Genomic DNA, 16,870 nt, shown 5'->3' on the forward strand with positions numbered 1-16,870 from the left:
TTAAAGGCTTCTATCTTGTTCCTTCTCAGCCTTTTGTCTCTCCATATTTCAGTTTTCTAATCTTCCTGATCATACTCTTCCACCTCCACACCTTTGCTCATGCTGTTCCCTCCACTTGGAAATCTTCCCCATTTCTGCATCCCACCAATTCCTATCCACATTTGAAGGACAAGTTCCAGCTTTTCTGTGTAATCTTTACTGATTCCTCTGGTTCTCAGTTTCTCTCCCCAGCCTTTCTTTTCTCTACTCTTACAAATATGAAGAACAGAATTAATTACTTCTTATACTCCATGCTAAATTCCCTGACTGTGAATGCTTTAGAGAGCAAGGTCTATGTTCTCAGTTTTTCTGTATCCCTCAGTGCGCCTCACAAGCAGACCCAGGAAGAGCGCAATACAGTTGTGTTGGTTGATTGAGTTTTAACTCAATCAATTTAACAACTGCCCAAACTCGCATTTCTAACTTCGAAGGCTTATGAGGAGCTTTACTCACTTAACCTTGTTAAGTACTTCAAATGTTATGACCCTAATTTTAAAGCTAGTTGGCCCAGGAGATGAGAGCACAGTCCTTGGAGTCAGGAGGACCTGAGTCCAAATCTATGCCTCAGAAGCTAGCTTCTGAGCAAGTTATTGAACTCTGCCTCCAAAAAAGCAAATAAAAATGACAATGAGGAAAATGAAGCTCAGAAAAATGGAGTCACTGGCGCATGGTTTCATATTTCATAAATGTCGGAGCCTGAATTTGAACTTGGCACTGGTTCTATTTGTGGGGATCTTCCTACTACATGACATCATATCTTCAGTCCTCAGATCATATCACCGAATGCGTGTGGGCTCAATCAAACTGAGACTGGGAGAGACCTCACATTAAAAAGACCAAAGTCCCCCACTGCCTCTGCGGCCATCTCCAGCCATTCTGATCTATGTCTGGTCACCGGACCCAGAGGGCTCTGGAGGGGACAGTGAGACCAGTGAGCTTGCCTAGCCTCCCTCACTGAAATCCAATTCACCTGCATGTTGCAGCATCACCTCCCTGATGTCAGGGAACTCTTCGAGAACAGAGGACACACAACGGCTGCCTCTGGCCAGGGGTGCCAGAAATGCTTACAAGAGCAGAGACTGTTTCATATGTCTTCATATCTCCAGTTCCTAAGACAGGGTCTGGCACACAGTAGGCACTTAATAAATGATCATTGATGGACTGATTTAGGTCCTACCTCCAGGCACTTATTACCTGAGGGATTCGGGTACTTAGCCCTCTTTCAGCATCAATTTCCTCATCAGTAATCTGGGAATACTAACGGGCTCCTGTGAGCATCCAGTGAGGCAGCTTTGGAATCTAAAGCATTATGTGAATGCCAGCTTTTACCATCATTGTCACCCTTTCTTGCCCTTCCCTGACTCTGGCCCGTCCTGTGTCAGAATCCAAGGCCAGTATTTACCTAGAGAATCTAGCTGTGGCTCAGTAACCACATCATGCAGATGTCATCAACTATCTCTAAGAATTAATGGCAGGCTGCCCTGGCAGGAGACATATCGGTCAGCCAGTCACAAAGTATTTACTAAGCACTTACTATGAGACCAGCACCGGGCTAAGCTCTGGGTATATGAAGAAAGGTAAAAGGCAGTCTCAAACTGGAGGAGTTTGACCCATGTGCACCATTATGAAAAGATACAGACTAGAAAAACTGAGGGTGGTCTCTGCTGCTAAGGAGACTGGGAAACCATTCTTGTGGAAAGTGGGGCTTTAATTGAACCTTGAAGGACGCTGGCAAAGTCAGGAATTACAGGTGATGTGGGAGAGCATCCCAGATGTGGGGACAAGCTGTGAAAATGCTCAGAGATGGAGGATCACGGGCAAGGGACAGCAAGAAGATATATGGACATAAGGGGCTTGCTGTGTTTGCCCTACAGTGGGGCCAAGCAAGACTGGCATGAGCAGGGATGTGGTAGAAGTGGATTGGTAAACTTTCACCAAGCATACTCGCACTCTGAAAATCAGAAAATGCTACAAAGTTATTGGCTTGTTATTTTGTTGATTGTCTTGATCTAAGAAACATATGGGGAAAATGTTAAGTATGTAAATTAATCTTAGAAGTTGCCATACTTTTCAGAAAGCTGGTTGTAAACATTTACTGATCCTACCTCAAGGCCATAACCCTGACTCTGGTGATACCGGCTAACCTAGCTAAAGCCCTAAATATAGAACATATTACCATATCACCTATTCTAGTTCAAAATATTTATGGAAGCCACTTGGTCCTCTAGCAATAGAACTTCCTGGTCCCTGTGTATACATCAGGTGCTTAATAAATGCTTATTCTTTCCATCCCCCATAACCCTTCTTTCATTTCTTCTGCATCCCTTTATGCTGTTCTCAGTTATCTGTCAAGGAATACATCATTCAGTGGTGAATTAATAACAGGTGTTGCCATTTCCAAGCTAGGGCTATTTTAACAGGATAATATCAATTGCTCCAAACTAGAGTGTGCTATATAACAAAACAGGGCACCTGTGATCTCATTAATAGGGGTATTCCCACCATGTGTGCGCACTGCGACCCACCCATACCTTCCTCACTACTGAATGAGGATTCTCCCTTCCCATGTCTTTCTGTCCATCTTCTACAGCATATTCTGGAACTATGAACTGCTGTTATTAATTACTGTCTTTAGCACAATGCAGTGTTATTATCTCTATTGTACATGTGGAAAGATTCCAAAGATTTAGGATTAAATCCTGGCCACTCATTAACTTTGTGACCTTAGGAAAGTCACATAATCTGCGTACTCTTTTAATTAAAAAAAATAAAATAAATTAATATATAAAATAACATATATATGTAATATATAAAATATAAAATAAATTAAATTTAAAAAAATTTTAGAGTAATGTTTACTCTTTTAATTAAAAAAAAAAAAAAGGAAGGGATAAAGGGAATGTTGAATTAGTTCTTGTCTTAGCTTTCTTCCAGCTCTAAATTTTAGGAAAAAATTATTCGGCCTCAAAAGAATGAATCTTTAATGTGAAATTTCAGGCACCACCAGGTAGCAAAGAGAGCAAGAAATGCTTTTTCCTAGTTTATCTTACATAATGTCTGCTCTACATTAAGGCTTCTGTCTCAGCTACCTTGTGACTAGAAATACCTTTTTACCCTCTTCCAGGTCACCCATCTATCTCCTGAAGGGAAATAGAGCACAGAATGATGAATCCCCACAATCCCCTAGAACCGGGACAGTCCAACTTTGCATTATCTTTTATTTTTTACCTCTATGCCCCTCTTAACTTTCCCTACCAAAGACCAGGCTTGGATTACTCTCACCATTCAATCTCCACTCCAATTCACACAATTCTGAGCAAAAGCGGGAGAAAGCTGATGGAGACTACTAAAAATTTATGTTACATAATCCTAATTGGTTCCTCAGTGCACTAAAACAGTCCGTTTATACTCCCTTAATTGATTCACTAACTCACTTAGCACAGCAGCTTTTCATTCCTCCTCAAATCTCCCTAACCATCCCCTGCTCCTCAGTTAAGAATGTTGCTTAATATTTCACTAAAAAAATAGAGGTTGTGAACCTGCCTTCTGCCATAATCTCCTCCTTCACTCTGTCTTACATAAAGAGGTGGCCCTATTCCTTACAAAGACAAATATAATCTCATTCCATCTTCTCCAAAAAATTGTTCCTTCTTCACTAATCTCCACTGGCTTCTCATCTACTGGCCACTTCCCTGTTTCTACAAACATGTTCATATCTCCCCTATTCTTTTTTTAAAAAAAATCATCATCTGACCTCTCCATTTCTCACAAGCTAGCAAAGTCCAATAAACTTTGGATGGAAAATGCCATCCTGCATCTGGAGAGAGAAGAATAGAGACCGTGTATTGAAGCATATTCTTTTCACTTTTTTTTTCCTTTCTCATAGTTTTCTCCTTTTGTTCTGATTTTTCTTTCCCAACATGACTCATATGGAAATATGGGGGGAGGGGGAGGGAGAATGTGTGTGTGTGTATATATATATATATATTTTTTTTTAAATTTTTCTTTTTTTTTTTTTTTTTGGCTGAGGCAATTGGGGTTAAATGACTTGCCCAGGAAGTGTTACATGTCTTAGGTCGGATTGCAATTCAGATCTTCCTAACTTCAGGGCTGGTGCTCTTTCTATTGCAATACCTAGCTGCCCAATATAACCTAAAAATTTTAATAAAAAAAACCTTCAAATATTCAAAATGGAACTCTTTATCTTTTCCATCAAACCCTCCCTTCTTCCAAATTTTTCTATTAATACTGAGGGCACTACCACCTTACCAATCACTCAAGCTCCTAATCCACATGTCATTTTTAAATCTTCATTCTTTCCCCAAATCCAATCAGTTGCCAACTTTTGCTGATTTTACCTTGGAACTCCTCTGGCATATGCCCATTTCTTAAATACAGCAACCATGCTATTACATACCCTCATCATCTTATCCCTGGACTACTACAATAACTTTCTGGTTGGTCCCTGTCTCAAGTCTCTCCCTACTTCAGGTTGTGTTATACTCAGCCAGTGCTACACTCAGCTATTAAAGTGAATTTCCTAAAGCAAAGGTTTGACCATGTCATATACTCCCTCTACCTCAACATCTACAGTGGCTCCCTATTACCTCCAGAATCATATATACAATTCTTTGTTTGGCTTTTAAAACCTTTGTAACCTGGCTCTTTCCTACCTTACCAATCTTCTTATACTTCACTTTCATCCACATACTCTACAAGTCAATGACTCTGTCTTCTTTACTTTTCCTTTAACAAGACATCCTATCTCCTGGTTCCATGCATTCCATGGCTATCCCCTACACTTATGAATTCTCTTCTGACTTACCTTTGCTTCTTGGCTTTTGGAAAGTCTCAGCTAAAATCCTGCCTTCTGCAAGAAGTTCTCACTTAATGCCAGTACTTTCTGTCCAAGATTATTTCTGATGCATCTTGTATGTATTATACTTGTACATAGTCTCCCCCACTTGACTATGAGCTATTTGAGACTAGGGGCTGGATCTGCCTTTCTTTGCATAACTAACATAGTATGTAGCATAAAGGAGGCACTTTAACAAATGCTTGTTGACTGATTTTGCATAGGCTGTTCTCTGTGCTTGGTATATAATTCCCTTCCACATTCAATTGTTAAAATCTCTGTCTCTCTTCAAGATCACCTTCTTTCTTTTTTTAAAAATTTATTTACTTAATTATTTTCCCCCAGTTATATTTAAACACTTTTTTTACATTTGCTTTAAAATTTTTGAGTTCTAGTTTCTCTCCCGTATCCCCACCCACAATTAAAAAACCACATGTGAAATTAGGTAAAACATTTCCATAAAAGTCAAGTTGTGAAAGAAAACATAGATCTCCCACCCTAATGAAAATAAAATCCCTCAAGAACAATAAAAGTAAAAATAAAGAGAGAGATAGAGTAACAGCAATCTATATTCAGACTTGATCAGTTTCTTCTCTGGATAGAGAGAGGATTTTTCACCATAAGTCCTTCAGAGTAGTTGTGCATGATTGTACTACTGAGAATAAGGAAGTCATTTACAGCTGGTCATCCCAGAATATTGCTATTATTTTGTATATAGTATATTTCCCTCTGTTAATGGAGACTTTCCAGGTTTTTTTTTTTTTTCCTTAGAGCATCCTGCTCATCATTTTCCAGAGAACAATAATATTCCATCAGATAAACTTGCTCCAAATTTTTTTTTACAATTACTATTGCTAATTGTATCTCCCCTCATTTATTCTCTTTCTCCTATTACCCTGCCCCTCCTCAAAAGTATTCTGTGGCTGAACACTCCCTCCCCACAAATGCCCTCTCTTTTATCACTCTCCCCCCTTAAGGGCACCTCCTATAGGCAGCCTTTCCTAATCTTTGGAGTTATTTGTCTCTCCCTCCTAATGATCGTGTATCTGTTCACATTGTGTATCCGTCCAATAGCATGCAGGGGCTGGGGGGACGGTTGTTGTTGCCTTCATGAATGTTCATTAGATTAGGGCTGGGGCAGGGGGAAGAAGGAATCCTTAGACAAGCCGCAGCAGCTTCTAAATCACAGGTGGGCTGCACTCTGCCTAAGTAGATGGAGGCCCAGTGGCGGGTGAAAGTCAGAGCTCTGAAGTACTAAGACACTAGGGTCCCAGACTACAGCTGTGAGGGAACCCTCTCTGATCATTAATGTGGTAATTGAATGTGGCCAGCAGGGGCCGCTACAAAACAAGGCTAAAAGCTTGCCTTCCTTCAAGGTACATCCAAGTAACCTGGGTCTCTCTCCTAAAACACAGGCTGTTCCTAAACGTGGCGGCCTGCTCTCCTCTTCGTCCTGGGGAACAGGCCGGGAAGGAGCTGATGACTAAACTTGGGGTTTCTGGGGGTGGGTAAGACTGCAGAGCCGTCTGAGAGGGGGGCTTTGGCCTGAAGTAACTGACTTTTAAGTTCTGCACCAGGGGCATCTGAAGGCTGGAGGCACTCAACAAATATGAATAATATGAATAAAGATGGGAAGATCAGTCCAAAGTAACAGAGAGGGAATAAAAGCAAACCCTGGACAACATAGACATTGACCACAACAATGTAAATTACAACAATGATAACAAAAGAAATCTTTTAAAATCTGAAAACAAAACATATAGAATATAAGGAATATAAGAGGTCTGAAGGAGCCAACGAAGCAGAGTGGCTTCATAATTATTTCAAGGTGATAAACTTGAAAAATACATAAATTGGGAAGGGAGGAAGGGAGGAAGGGAGGGAAAAAGGAAGGGAGGGAAAAAGGAAGGGAGGGAGGAAGGGAAGAAGGAAGGGAGAAAGGAAGGGAAGAAGGGAGGGAGGGAGGGAGGGAGGGGAAAAGGGAAAAAAGAGAAGGAAGGAGAGGGAAAGAGAAAAGAGAGAAGAGGAGAAGGGAAAAAGAGGAAAAGGAAGGGAGAAGAGAGCACAGACAAGAGCACAAGTGGGAGCTCACAGGATAAGACAAAGGGAGTGGGGAATCCCAGATTACTTACTTATTTTGCAGGGTGGAATAACTTCTAAGCATTCCTTATGTGCTCCAACCCCACATTTAGTGCAAAGGTAGCCTTGATAGAAAGTCCCTCTGAATAAGCAAATGGGGGGAAAAAAAAGGGAAAAATGAGATTTTGCCTTTGCCTCTGAATTTTGCTTAGAAACCTTCAAAGGTCCCCCCTTGCCTATAGGGATTAAGCCTAAACTCCTCAGTTTGGCATTCTATAAGACTCTCTACAACTTGACCACAATCTAATTCTTCAATGATTATCTTCCATTGCTTCCTTAACTAGTTGAGCAAGTCAGGTTCTCTGACCCTCAGTTTCCTCAATCTGTTAAATAAGGGGAGGTTGAGCAAGTTGGCCTCTAAGTTCCCTTCCTGCACGCTCTAAACCAATGATCCTAAAAAACAAATAAATAAAAATAAACAAAAACCCCTTATACTATCCATAAAGGATCCCTCCATAAACCTTGACTCTAGCCAAGCAGGACTACTTACTGGCCCCAACTCCACCCTCTCCACTCCCAGATGCCATTTCCATCCCCACCCTTGTATCCTGGCTTCTATGTAAATACAGCCCTTCTTCTTTCTCTCTGCCTAATTCCTACCCAGAGCCCAGCTTTGGATCCTTGAGGTCAGAGCTGGCAGAATTATGAGCACACAGTGGATTCTCAATAAATCTCTCTCAAATGAATGGATGCATTTATTTTTAAACTAGCCCTATAGCAGTCCAGACAGCATTTTAGCTCAAGGATACACCCTCAGGGTGGAGAATTTAAAATTTGGCAACACTGCCATAAAGAAATGTTTCCTCCCCCTAGAGGGGACTACCACCAAAAAATTAAAAAAGAAATCTACAGAAAGTGAACAAGGAACAATTTTGCATGAAAATGACTAAGTATGGCTTCTCCTCCACTTTGCAGTTTTCCACTGGATTTGGATGACAGAAAAGAAGCACTGGATTTAGATTCAGTTTAGATTGTTGTTCAGTCAAATCCAACTCTTCATAACCCGACTTGAGGTTTTCTTGGTGGAGATATTGGAGTGATTTACCATTTCTTTCTCCAACTCATGTTATGGATGAGGACACTGAGGCAAAGTTAAGTGACATTCATAGAGTCAAACAGCTAATGAATGTCTGAAGTCAGATCTGATCGCATGAAGATGAGCCTTCCTGATTTTAAGCCCAGTGCTCTTTCTACTATACCTCCTAGATTCAGGAGACCTGAGTTCAAATCCTAACTCTATTATTTATCTTTTTTGGCAAATCTCTTAACCTATCTGGATAGAAAATTCTTCATTTGTAAAAAGGAAGGAGTTAGGCTAAATGAGCTCTAGGCTCCCTTCTAGCTCTAAATCTGAGTTTTCATTCCTTCCAATGTCCTGGCGAGTTATTGGCTCCCCTCAGATGACCCAGAGCAAAAAGGCTATAGCAATAAGGAGGCTCTGCTCCTTCAAGCACATGGTGCACTGTGGCAGGGATGTGGCAAATGTGGGGCTCCTCTCACCTTAAGAACATCTTGCATGCTTTGCAGTTGGTTGTTTTGTCGAATGTGTACATCTGGAAGTTGTGATGGTTTGCATTGGCCTTCTCTGGTTTAATATTTGACCTGAAAAAAAAGGGAGAGAACAGAGGCCACACTGAGTGGTTCATTGCCCCCACCTTCCAGTTTGGGGTCATTTCTGCCTTTGGGGCCTTCTGGGCTCCTGGTCTTTGAGACCCAGAGAATGAACCAATCATAGACTTAGAACTGAAAAACATCCTAAAGACTATCCTACTACTATCCCTTTACTTTTTTTAATTAGATAAAACCACTGAGACTCTAAGGAGTTATGTTGCTTATCCAAGGTCACACAGGTAGAAAGTAGTAGAGTCCAGATCCAGAGATGCTCCTCTGACTCCAAATCCCCCATACTTTCCCTGCACCCCATAGCCTCCAACTGGGACAAGACATGTTTCTAGGCAGTGAAAAAGCTTGAGGCTGGTTGTAAGATGACTGGGGTTCTTATCCCAGATCGACTACTGACTTTATGTGTGGCTTTGGGCTAGTTACTCCTGCCATTTGGGTCTTACTTTCTCCATTTGAAAAATTGAAAAAATTTTTCCACTGAAAAAAGGTGGACTAGTTCTACCTTTAAGATCCTGAAAGTTCAACAGCCATGACAGCATTTCCCCTCCTTGTTTATCAAATATGCAAAGACTTGCTGAAGTTACAGAAAAAGGGATTTTGGCTAGACAATAATGGTTGCCAAAATAAATATCTTTGTTTGAAATCCACTCCTCAAACCTGTGGTAGACAGAAATACTGGGAGAATGTCTCATCCCATATGGAGTTTATTTTAGAAGCATCTCACTTCTCAGAGATAGTCTCTCCAGGTCCCTTACACAGACATTTTGCTATCAAAATAATTTAAAGCCACTTTCAGAGTTCTGTCTCCACCTATTCTCCCATGGCTCTGTACGTTCTCCACCCTAGATAGCACTCTACTTGTTGAAATAGGAGGGACATTTCTGACAAGAACACTGGCTGAACCCCTGGTTAGGGACAGCTGATCCTCATAATGCTCACATTGCCATTTCAAATTGCTCCATCCATTTTCTTTTCATGTCTTCGGTCTTGCAGAAAAACTGGAAGCCCTGCTTTCCTTGTAGGTGAATTAAGTAGAATCCATAAGACCACTGCAATGAGAAACATAAAATGGTATCTCCATTGAGTTGGGGATGAGGGATAGGTCTTTTTTTCCCCTTATGTTCCTTTCTCTAACATATCCTCGTATGTTTTGGTAGCTTGGAAGCTTTGGTAGTCTCTGCCTTCCCCCTAGCCATCCCCCCAGCCCTCACTGTGGAGGAAATTCCTTGGTACCACTAAGAGCTTCAACTCAAAAGACTATCAGATACAGGTTGGTTTTAGAACCCTCTCACTCATCCTCACTGGGCTGAACCTTCAGGCAAGAATAAGCTGTGATCAAAAAGAAAAGGACACCTGATTTTTTTTTTTCATCCCACCTACTTTCACTTCCTAGATGTGGAACCCAAAATATTCTCTGAGGTTAGAAAAAAAAAAGCAATAAAAAAGATTGCTTGAGGTCAGTACTACCCCACTACAAGTAGGGGAATTTAAGATCTAGCTCTGCTCCTATCCATTCACATACCACTCCCCCAAACCTCAGGCTCAGCAAGAAATACAGCCTGAACCCCCTGCTTTTTCCCAGAATGCCTGTGGAAAAGAGGATTTTTAAGCATAACCCAATGGGGAAGTCTCTGTCTCTCTGTCTGTTTGTGTGTCTGTCTGTCTGTCTCACACACACACTCACACACACACACAGACACAGACACACACACACACACACACACACACAGACACACACACACACACACACATACACACTCCTCCTCTCTGCCCCCACTATAAAGTCATGATATTCTAATGCTGGCATCATACAAACATCCAAAGAACACTAACCAGGATCCCTGACAGTCAGGGGTAGGGGGAAGGGGTGTAGGGTTGGTTGCTTACCATTTTCCCATGTGACTAGAAAGCATTAAGAGGAGGAAAAGTGGGGGGAAGAAGGTTATTACGAGGTAAAGCCCAGATTCCCCTTATTTTCTGCAAAGCCCCAGGTTATTGCGCGTTATTTTTGTGTTTAAGGGCGGTGGCTCTGTAGAGATGGGATGGAGGATCTGGGAGAAGCCAGAGCCAGGGCCTGCCCCCTGGGGCATATATGGCACAGACAGCATAAAGGGTTCGCCAAAGGTTTTTTCCAATTCTAAAATTAAAAAGCCAGTTATGTACCTGCTCTAGCACTTAAGTTAGAGATAGCAGGGCAGAGAAGAAAGATCTCTGGACCTAGAATCTTAAGAAATCTGACTTCAGCTTCAGTACTTAGTAGCCAGGTAAACTCTCTAGGCCTGTTTCCTCATCTGTAAGGAGGGGATAATGATAAAGGGGGTAGCTCCCATAAAGAACCAATGTAAAAAGTACTCTGAACACCTGGAAGGGGTATGAAAATATCAATGACTGTTACCGCTCAGTAAGCAGTAGTACCATGCCAAGGGTGTGGAGACAGTAACTAAAGGAAAGCAAGAAAAAAAGGAAACAGAATGTGCATGTTCTCTTTCCATTAGGGAAAAAAGGAGAAGGAAAAAGCTGAATGGTTTTCCCCCCTCCTTCTGCATCCCCATCTCAGCCTCATTCCATCCCACAGTCAGTAACAAATTTTACAAAACAAAAAAAGAGAAAGGGCTGATTTCAGCTCTGTCCTACTGAGTGCCTAAAGCACACTCAACGAAAATTCCCTCTGTCCTGCTATCTTCTCTCAAAGTAGTCCTTTCTGTTTCTTCATGAATGGATTGGGTAAAAGTGAGCTACTGATTCTAATCACTTACTAGACCGTTCAGGAGAATTAGAAAACATTCCAAAAGTCCTTGACTTAAGGTGCCCCAAGAAGACTGAGACTCAGAACATCTGGGGTCTAATCTCAATTCTGCTACTAATGGTCTATGGAGATCTTCCTCTCCTTGGACCCTAGTTTTTCTATTTGCAAAATGACAAGTTTGGGTTTGATGTCCTTTAAGCAACTTCTGAGCTTCAAAATACTGAAGTTTATGAGACTAGGGCCTGGCTTGCTGAATGGTCCTGAGGGGGAAGAAGGGAGGGTCCAAAAGACAAAATAAAGGATGCCGGTGTGGATAAAGGGCACTTGCCTACCTTCTTGATGTCTTTATTGTTCATTGGATCATCTGTCATTTTGTGAAAGAGCAACTCGATGATCTCCTTCAGCTCGTAATTGTAGCCTTTCCTTTTACAGACAATCACCACTTTATCAAATAAAAATAAATACCTGCCTCAATAAGATTTAAAAAAGAAAAAATCTGTGAGGTTTCCATTCCAAAGATTCAATTCAATTCATAACATTAAGTGTCCACTATTAACCAAGCAAGTATCACTTAACTACTAAGTGCTTATTATAGGCCAGGTACTGGAGATACAAAGACAAAAAGTGAAACAGCTTCTGTCTTCAATGAGCTTACATTTCTTTGAGGAGAAAACATGTGTACATATAAGTATATAGGTGCACATGTAGATAGACAAAATAAATACCAGATAATTGGAGGGGGATAAAGATTGCATTTGTAACTGGGGAGGGCAAAAAGACTTCATACAGAAAGTGATATGGACTAAGATTTGAAGAAAACTAGCCATCCTAGGAGGTAGAGGTGATGAGAGAGTGTGTTCCAAGCAGAAGGGACAGCCAATGCAAGGTCTAGATGAAAGATGGAGTGTCACATGTGAAAAGCAGCAAAGAGACCAGTGTACCTGGACCACAGAGTCCAGGATGGAAACTAATTTATAATAAAACTGAAAAGGGAGTTCAGGGTCAAGTTGTAGAGAACTTGAAATGCCAAACAGAAGAATTTCTATTTGATCCTGGAGGTAAAAAGAAGGCTCTGGAGTTTATTGAGTAGGAAAGTAATAGAATGAGACCTGCAATTTAAGAAAAGTTTATGTGGAAATGGATGGAGAAGGGCAGGAGTCAGGGAGATCAGAGAGGAAGCAATAGCCTAGATAAAAACTGATATGTAGGGCTCTGTGTTAAGGGCAAGAGATATAGTCCTTATGCTCTAGGAACTTAAAATTTAGTAGGGAGATGTCATGTTTACAGAGAAGTGAATACAAGGTGGTTTGAGGAACAAGAGAGAACTAACAACCAGAGTAACATCCATGGGGATGGAAAGTGGGGAGAAGTCCTGGAAGGTTTCTTGGAGACTTCTCAGCCATAATGGAAGTTAAGATTTCTTAAGAAGCAGAGATGAGAAAAAAATTTTTTTTAAAAAGAAGCAAAGATGAAAAAAAAGATTCTTTTAGGCATGGAAGACAGCTGATATGCAAGGACAGAAGAGAGAATTCCAAGTTTATGGAACAAGGCAAGCCAGTTTGTCTGGAACATTTGAAATTAATGGTGTGAAGCAAATGTAAAAATAAAGACTAGAATCTATTTAAAAGAGAGAAGAAAATGTCAAAATGTTTACAAAAGCTCTTTTTGTAGTAACCAAAAACTAGGAGGCACAACCATCAACTGGGGAATGGATGAACAAGTAACAGAATGTGAAGGTAATGAAACATTATTGTGTTGCAGGAAGGATGAAGAGATAGGTTCAGAGAAATCTAAAAAGACTTGTATGAACTGATACAGAGTGAAGTGAGAAGAACCAGGAGAACAATTTACCCAGTAAAACAACATTGAAAAGACAAATAGTTCGAAAGACTTAAGAACTCTGATCAATGCAATGATTTTGATGAAATATCCTATTCATTTTCTGACAGAAATGATGGACCCAGGTACAGGTTGAAACACACATATTTTTGTACGTGACCAATGTAGAAATTTGAAAAAAGTGGAAATGCCTTAAAAAAACAATAATAACAACATTGTATAAGAGAGAAAAAAATACTTGAGAAATCTGGCTAATGCAATGACCAATTGATTCTTAAGGACCAATGAGGAAGCATGTTACTCACTTCTTTATTAAAAGATCAGAAGATGTACTCAAGATGCAGAATAAAACATACATTTTTGTACTTAGTCAATGTGGGAATTCATTTGGTTTGACTATGCTTTTCTGTTATGAGGATTTTGTTTTTCTTTTCTTTTTTTCCCCCAATAGAAGGCAGGAGAGGGGAGGAATAAATTGGAAAAAGAATTAATAATAGGATCTATCTGAAGATAACCCGAACAACATTTAAAGGTTTATAAACTGGGAGTTCCAGCAGCCCTGATTCAGATAAACAACTAAGTCACTTCCTATCACTACCAATCATTTAACTTTTAGCACAGACTACACTGTAAGCTCATTTCATATGTAAGATAGTAGAAAGACTATTAGTTTTGGAGTCAGCAAAAGCATGAGTTCAAATCCTATGTCCAGCATTTATCATCTGTGGGGTCCTGTGTGACAACTTATGTAAAGCACTTTTCTAACCTTCAAGTACTATATATCCTGCCTGTTGTTACCATTGTCTCCCCCAAAGCAGCTTAAGTTCTTCCCTGAGAGGAGAACTATAAGACTTACACATCTTACTAATCTTAAAGTCCTCTACAAAGAATAGTAGGGGTATAGACAATATGTGTTGATTGGATGACTGATTGAACTTGAACAACAGAAGCTCTTTTTTGGGATTAGAGAGCTTTTTTCCTTTATTTTATTTTCTTTTCCTTTATTTTCACACTACAAGAGCTTGAAAGGCAGACTAATTTGGGGGCAAATGGCTTAAATTCTCAGATTCACTTTTGTAAAGTGGAGACAATAGTATTTATACTCTTTATTCACAGTGATACATGTGTGAATAAAATTATTCATTTGACAACTGTTTATTAGATGCCTATGTGCTACACACTGTGTTAGGTGCTACCTAGCGGAATTAAGAGATATAAGCCTTTAATGGAGATTATAACATAACAGTGCCTGGCTCTCAGGGATCTTATTAGCTCCCTCCAGCCCCTGCCCCTTATGCCTGTTCCTTGTCCCATTGGTAAACTCACCTATCTTGTTTGGTATGGTTTACAATGGATCGGACTTTTAATTCTCCATCAATCTTTGGCCTCCCAAATTCTTCCAGTTTAACTTGCTGAGAAAGAAGAGAACATAACATGAAGCATTATTGTGGTACTTACTCATCATTTCTGTTTCTTAGAATCCCATCTCAGAAACAATGAGAGCTTGAGAATTTTCTAAGTAGAAAAGGTTCCTGGGGGAAATTAGCCGATAGAGAAGATTCTACGAAGGGATATTTGAGCCAAAATCAGTAGACCCTTTCTCTTAGCTTTTGAGGATGTGGCTCCTATTCCCCAATGTTTCACGTAGCTCTAAAAGCTCATCCAAACTTGGAGAGATCCTAGGCAGGCAGAACTGTGGGTGGGGCTTGAATAACCCACGTGGGCTTACAACCCTAAGACACAGCACAGAGCAGATTACCCATCAGCCTACGGTGTGGCAGTGTGCCTCCATAATGTGAAATATTTCCACCTCTGCCTGAGTCTTCTACCAACGTGTGTTTGCTAAAGGCACTTGTCAGCACTGAGCAAAACAACAAACAGCACTGTATATCATTTGACAGCTCACTGCTGTGGGGAACACTGGATGTATACGCAGTATAAAATTGCTGTGCTTCCAATGTAGCAAAACAAAATCAAATCAAAAACAGATACTGTGCGTCAGATGGATTTGGGATGGGAAGCAGGCTGAAAGGAAAAGGAGGTGGGGGACATGAGAACTCTCCTGGCATCAAACCTTCCACAGATTGTCTTCTTCAGTCCAAAAGAAAAACATCCTCTCTGATCTGAAGCCGCCATTTACATTTTCACTGAAGTCATAACTGTCCCTGTGCTTTGGTTCCAAGGAAGCTTTGTGGGCGACTGAAAAGTCATCCAGACTTACCAAATTTTCTATAGAACTCTGAAATTCACTGATTTTCTTTAAGGTTTCTTTGTCCCGTTTGACTTCATTTATGTACATCGCCAAGTCCTTCAAAATGGCAAATAAGGGTGTTAGAATGCTCTGGGTACATTGGGAAAAAACAACACTAAATCAAACTTTTGACAATCTGTCATAATAATGATGTCTTTCAGCTCTGCAAAGCATGTTCATCTACATTGTGTGGATAACCACAGCAACCCTGTGAAGCAGGTAGAACAGGGATCATCATCCCCAAATTATTATGGAAGAAACTGAAGAAGAGAAGTGAAACAATTTGTCTAAGTTCACCTTGCCAGTTCACAGCATCACAGATTCAAAGGAAGATGGGACCATGGAGGTCATTTAGTCTAGTATCCAATTCAAACAGAAATAGAGCCCTGAATCTTTGTGGACCGGACCACATATTAACTTAGAAACCACAAATTAACAATGTTGTATTATGTTTTAAAATTTATTTTGTTAAGTATTTCCAATGATTTTGAAATCTGGTTTAGCAGATTTATCACCTCTTAATCCAACCTGCTTTTTGTTGTCTTCCTCTTTTTCCACATCATTATCATCACCACCACCACCACCTTACCCAGCTCTGTGATTTCTGAAGTGGAGGGAACTTCTAGTTAGAAACTCTCTTTACAAGCAGAGATTTATACCTTTTCTACCAACATATAATCCTAAGAGTGTTATTTAGAAAAAATAATAACAGCTACCATTAACATATTTGCATATAGAGCAAAATCTTTTTATAGGTCAAGATTATGTGATCCTTAAACAATCCTTTGGAGTAGATGCTATTATTATCTTCCCCATTTTGCAAGTGAGGGAATGGAGGCCAAAAGCAATTAAGTTATTTGCCCAGGGTCACACGCTTAGGAAGCGTTTGATGTAATACTTAAACCCAAGTCTTCTTAACTCTAAGAGGTTAAGAAGTAATTTACTGAAGGTTACATAGGCAGCAAGGGGCAGATTCAAGATCTGAATTCTCATCTTTTGACTCCAAACCTAGCATCCTTTCCCTGAACCTGTTTCCTTGCATCTTGTTACTATATACGCTAGAACTGGAATACAAAGTCCCCTGACCTCTTCCCACTGTACCAACTCTCAGAAAACTTTAAATTAATTCAATTTAACAGACTTATTAACTCTCTGCTTTATGCGTGCAAAGCAAAATGGGGGAGGGGGAAGACCTTTTGCTTATAAAACAGAATATTGTACAGTTAACACTGTAACGGGTCTAAAAGGGTTTGTGTGTGTGCCGAGGGAAGTAGAGGGAAGCATTTATAAGTAGGCCTTTTGCACGAACTTTTCTAACCCTGGGCAAGACATGAGTCTTGGGGCAGCCAGATGGCACAGTGCACTGGAGACCCAAGTT

General features: G+C 40.4%; 1 protein-coding gene across 8 annotated transcripts in view; it reads right to left on the reverse strand.

Annotated features, from left to right (window-relative positions):
• VAV2 (vav guanine nucleotide exchange factor 2) overlaps positions 1–16,870 on the reverse strand; it is a 433,076-nt gene that overhangs the window by 21,973 nt on the left and 394,233 nt on the right. For 5 of the 8 annotated variants that reach the window (XM_031949435.1, XM_031949437.1, XM_031949438.1 and 2 more), the window contains 7 exons: positions 15,463–15,549; positions 14,568–14,653; positions 11,735–11,867; positions 10,544–10,558; positions 9,596–9,705; positions 8,534–8,635; positions 7,027–7,115 (listed from right to left, as the gene is read on the reverse strand). In XM_031949435.1, coding sequence (XP_031805295.1) covers positions 7,027–7,115; positions 8,534–8,635; positions 9,596–9,705; positions 10,544–10,558; positions 11,735–11,867; positions 14,568–14,653; positions 15,463–15,549 — 622 coding nt within the window. The remainder of the gene's footprint in view (positions 1–7,026; positions 7,116–8,533; positions 8,636–9,595; positions 9,706–10,543; positions 10,559–11,734; positions 11,868–14,567; positions 14,654–15,462; positions 15,550–16,870) is intronic. The other 3 variants (XM_031949439.1, XM_031949436.1, XM_031949434.1) reach the window with 1 other exon arrangement.

Source organism: Sarcophilus harrisii, chromosome 2 (assembly GCF_902635505.1).
Source record: "Sarcophilus harrisii chromosome 2, mSarHar1.11, whole genome shotgun sequence".
Taxonomy (NCBI): Eukaryota; Metazoa; Chordata; class Mammalia; order Dasyuromorphia; family Dasyuridae; genus Sarcophilus; species Sarcophilus harrisii.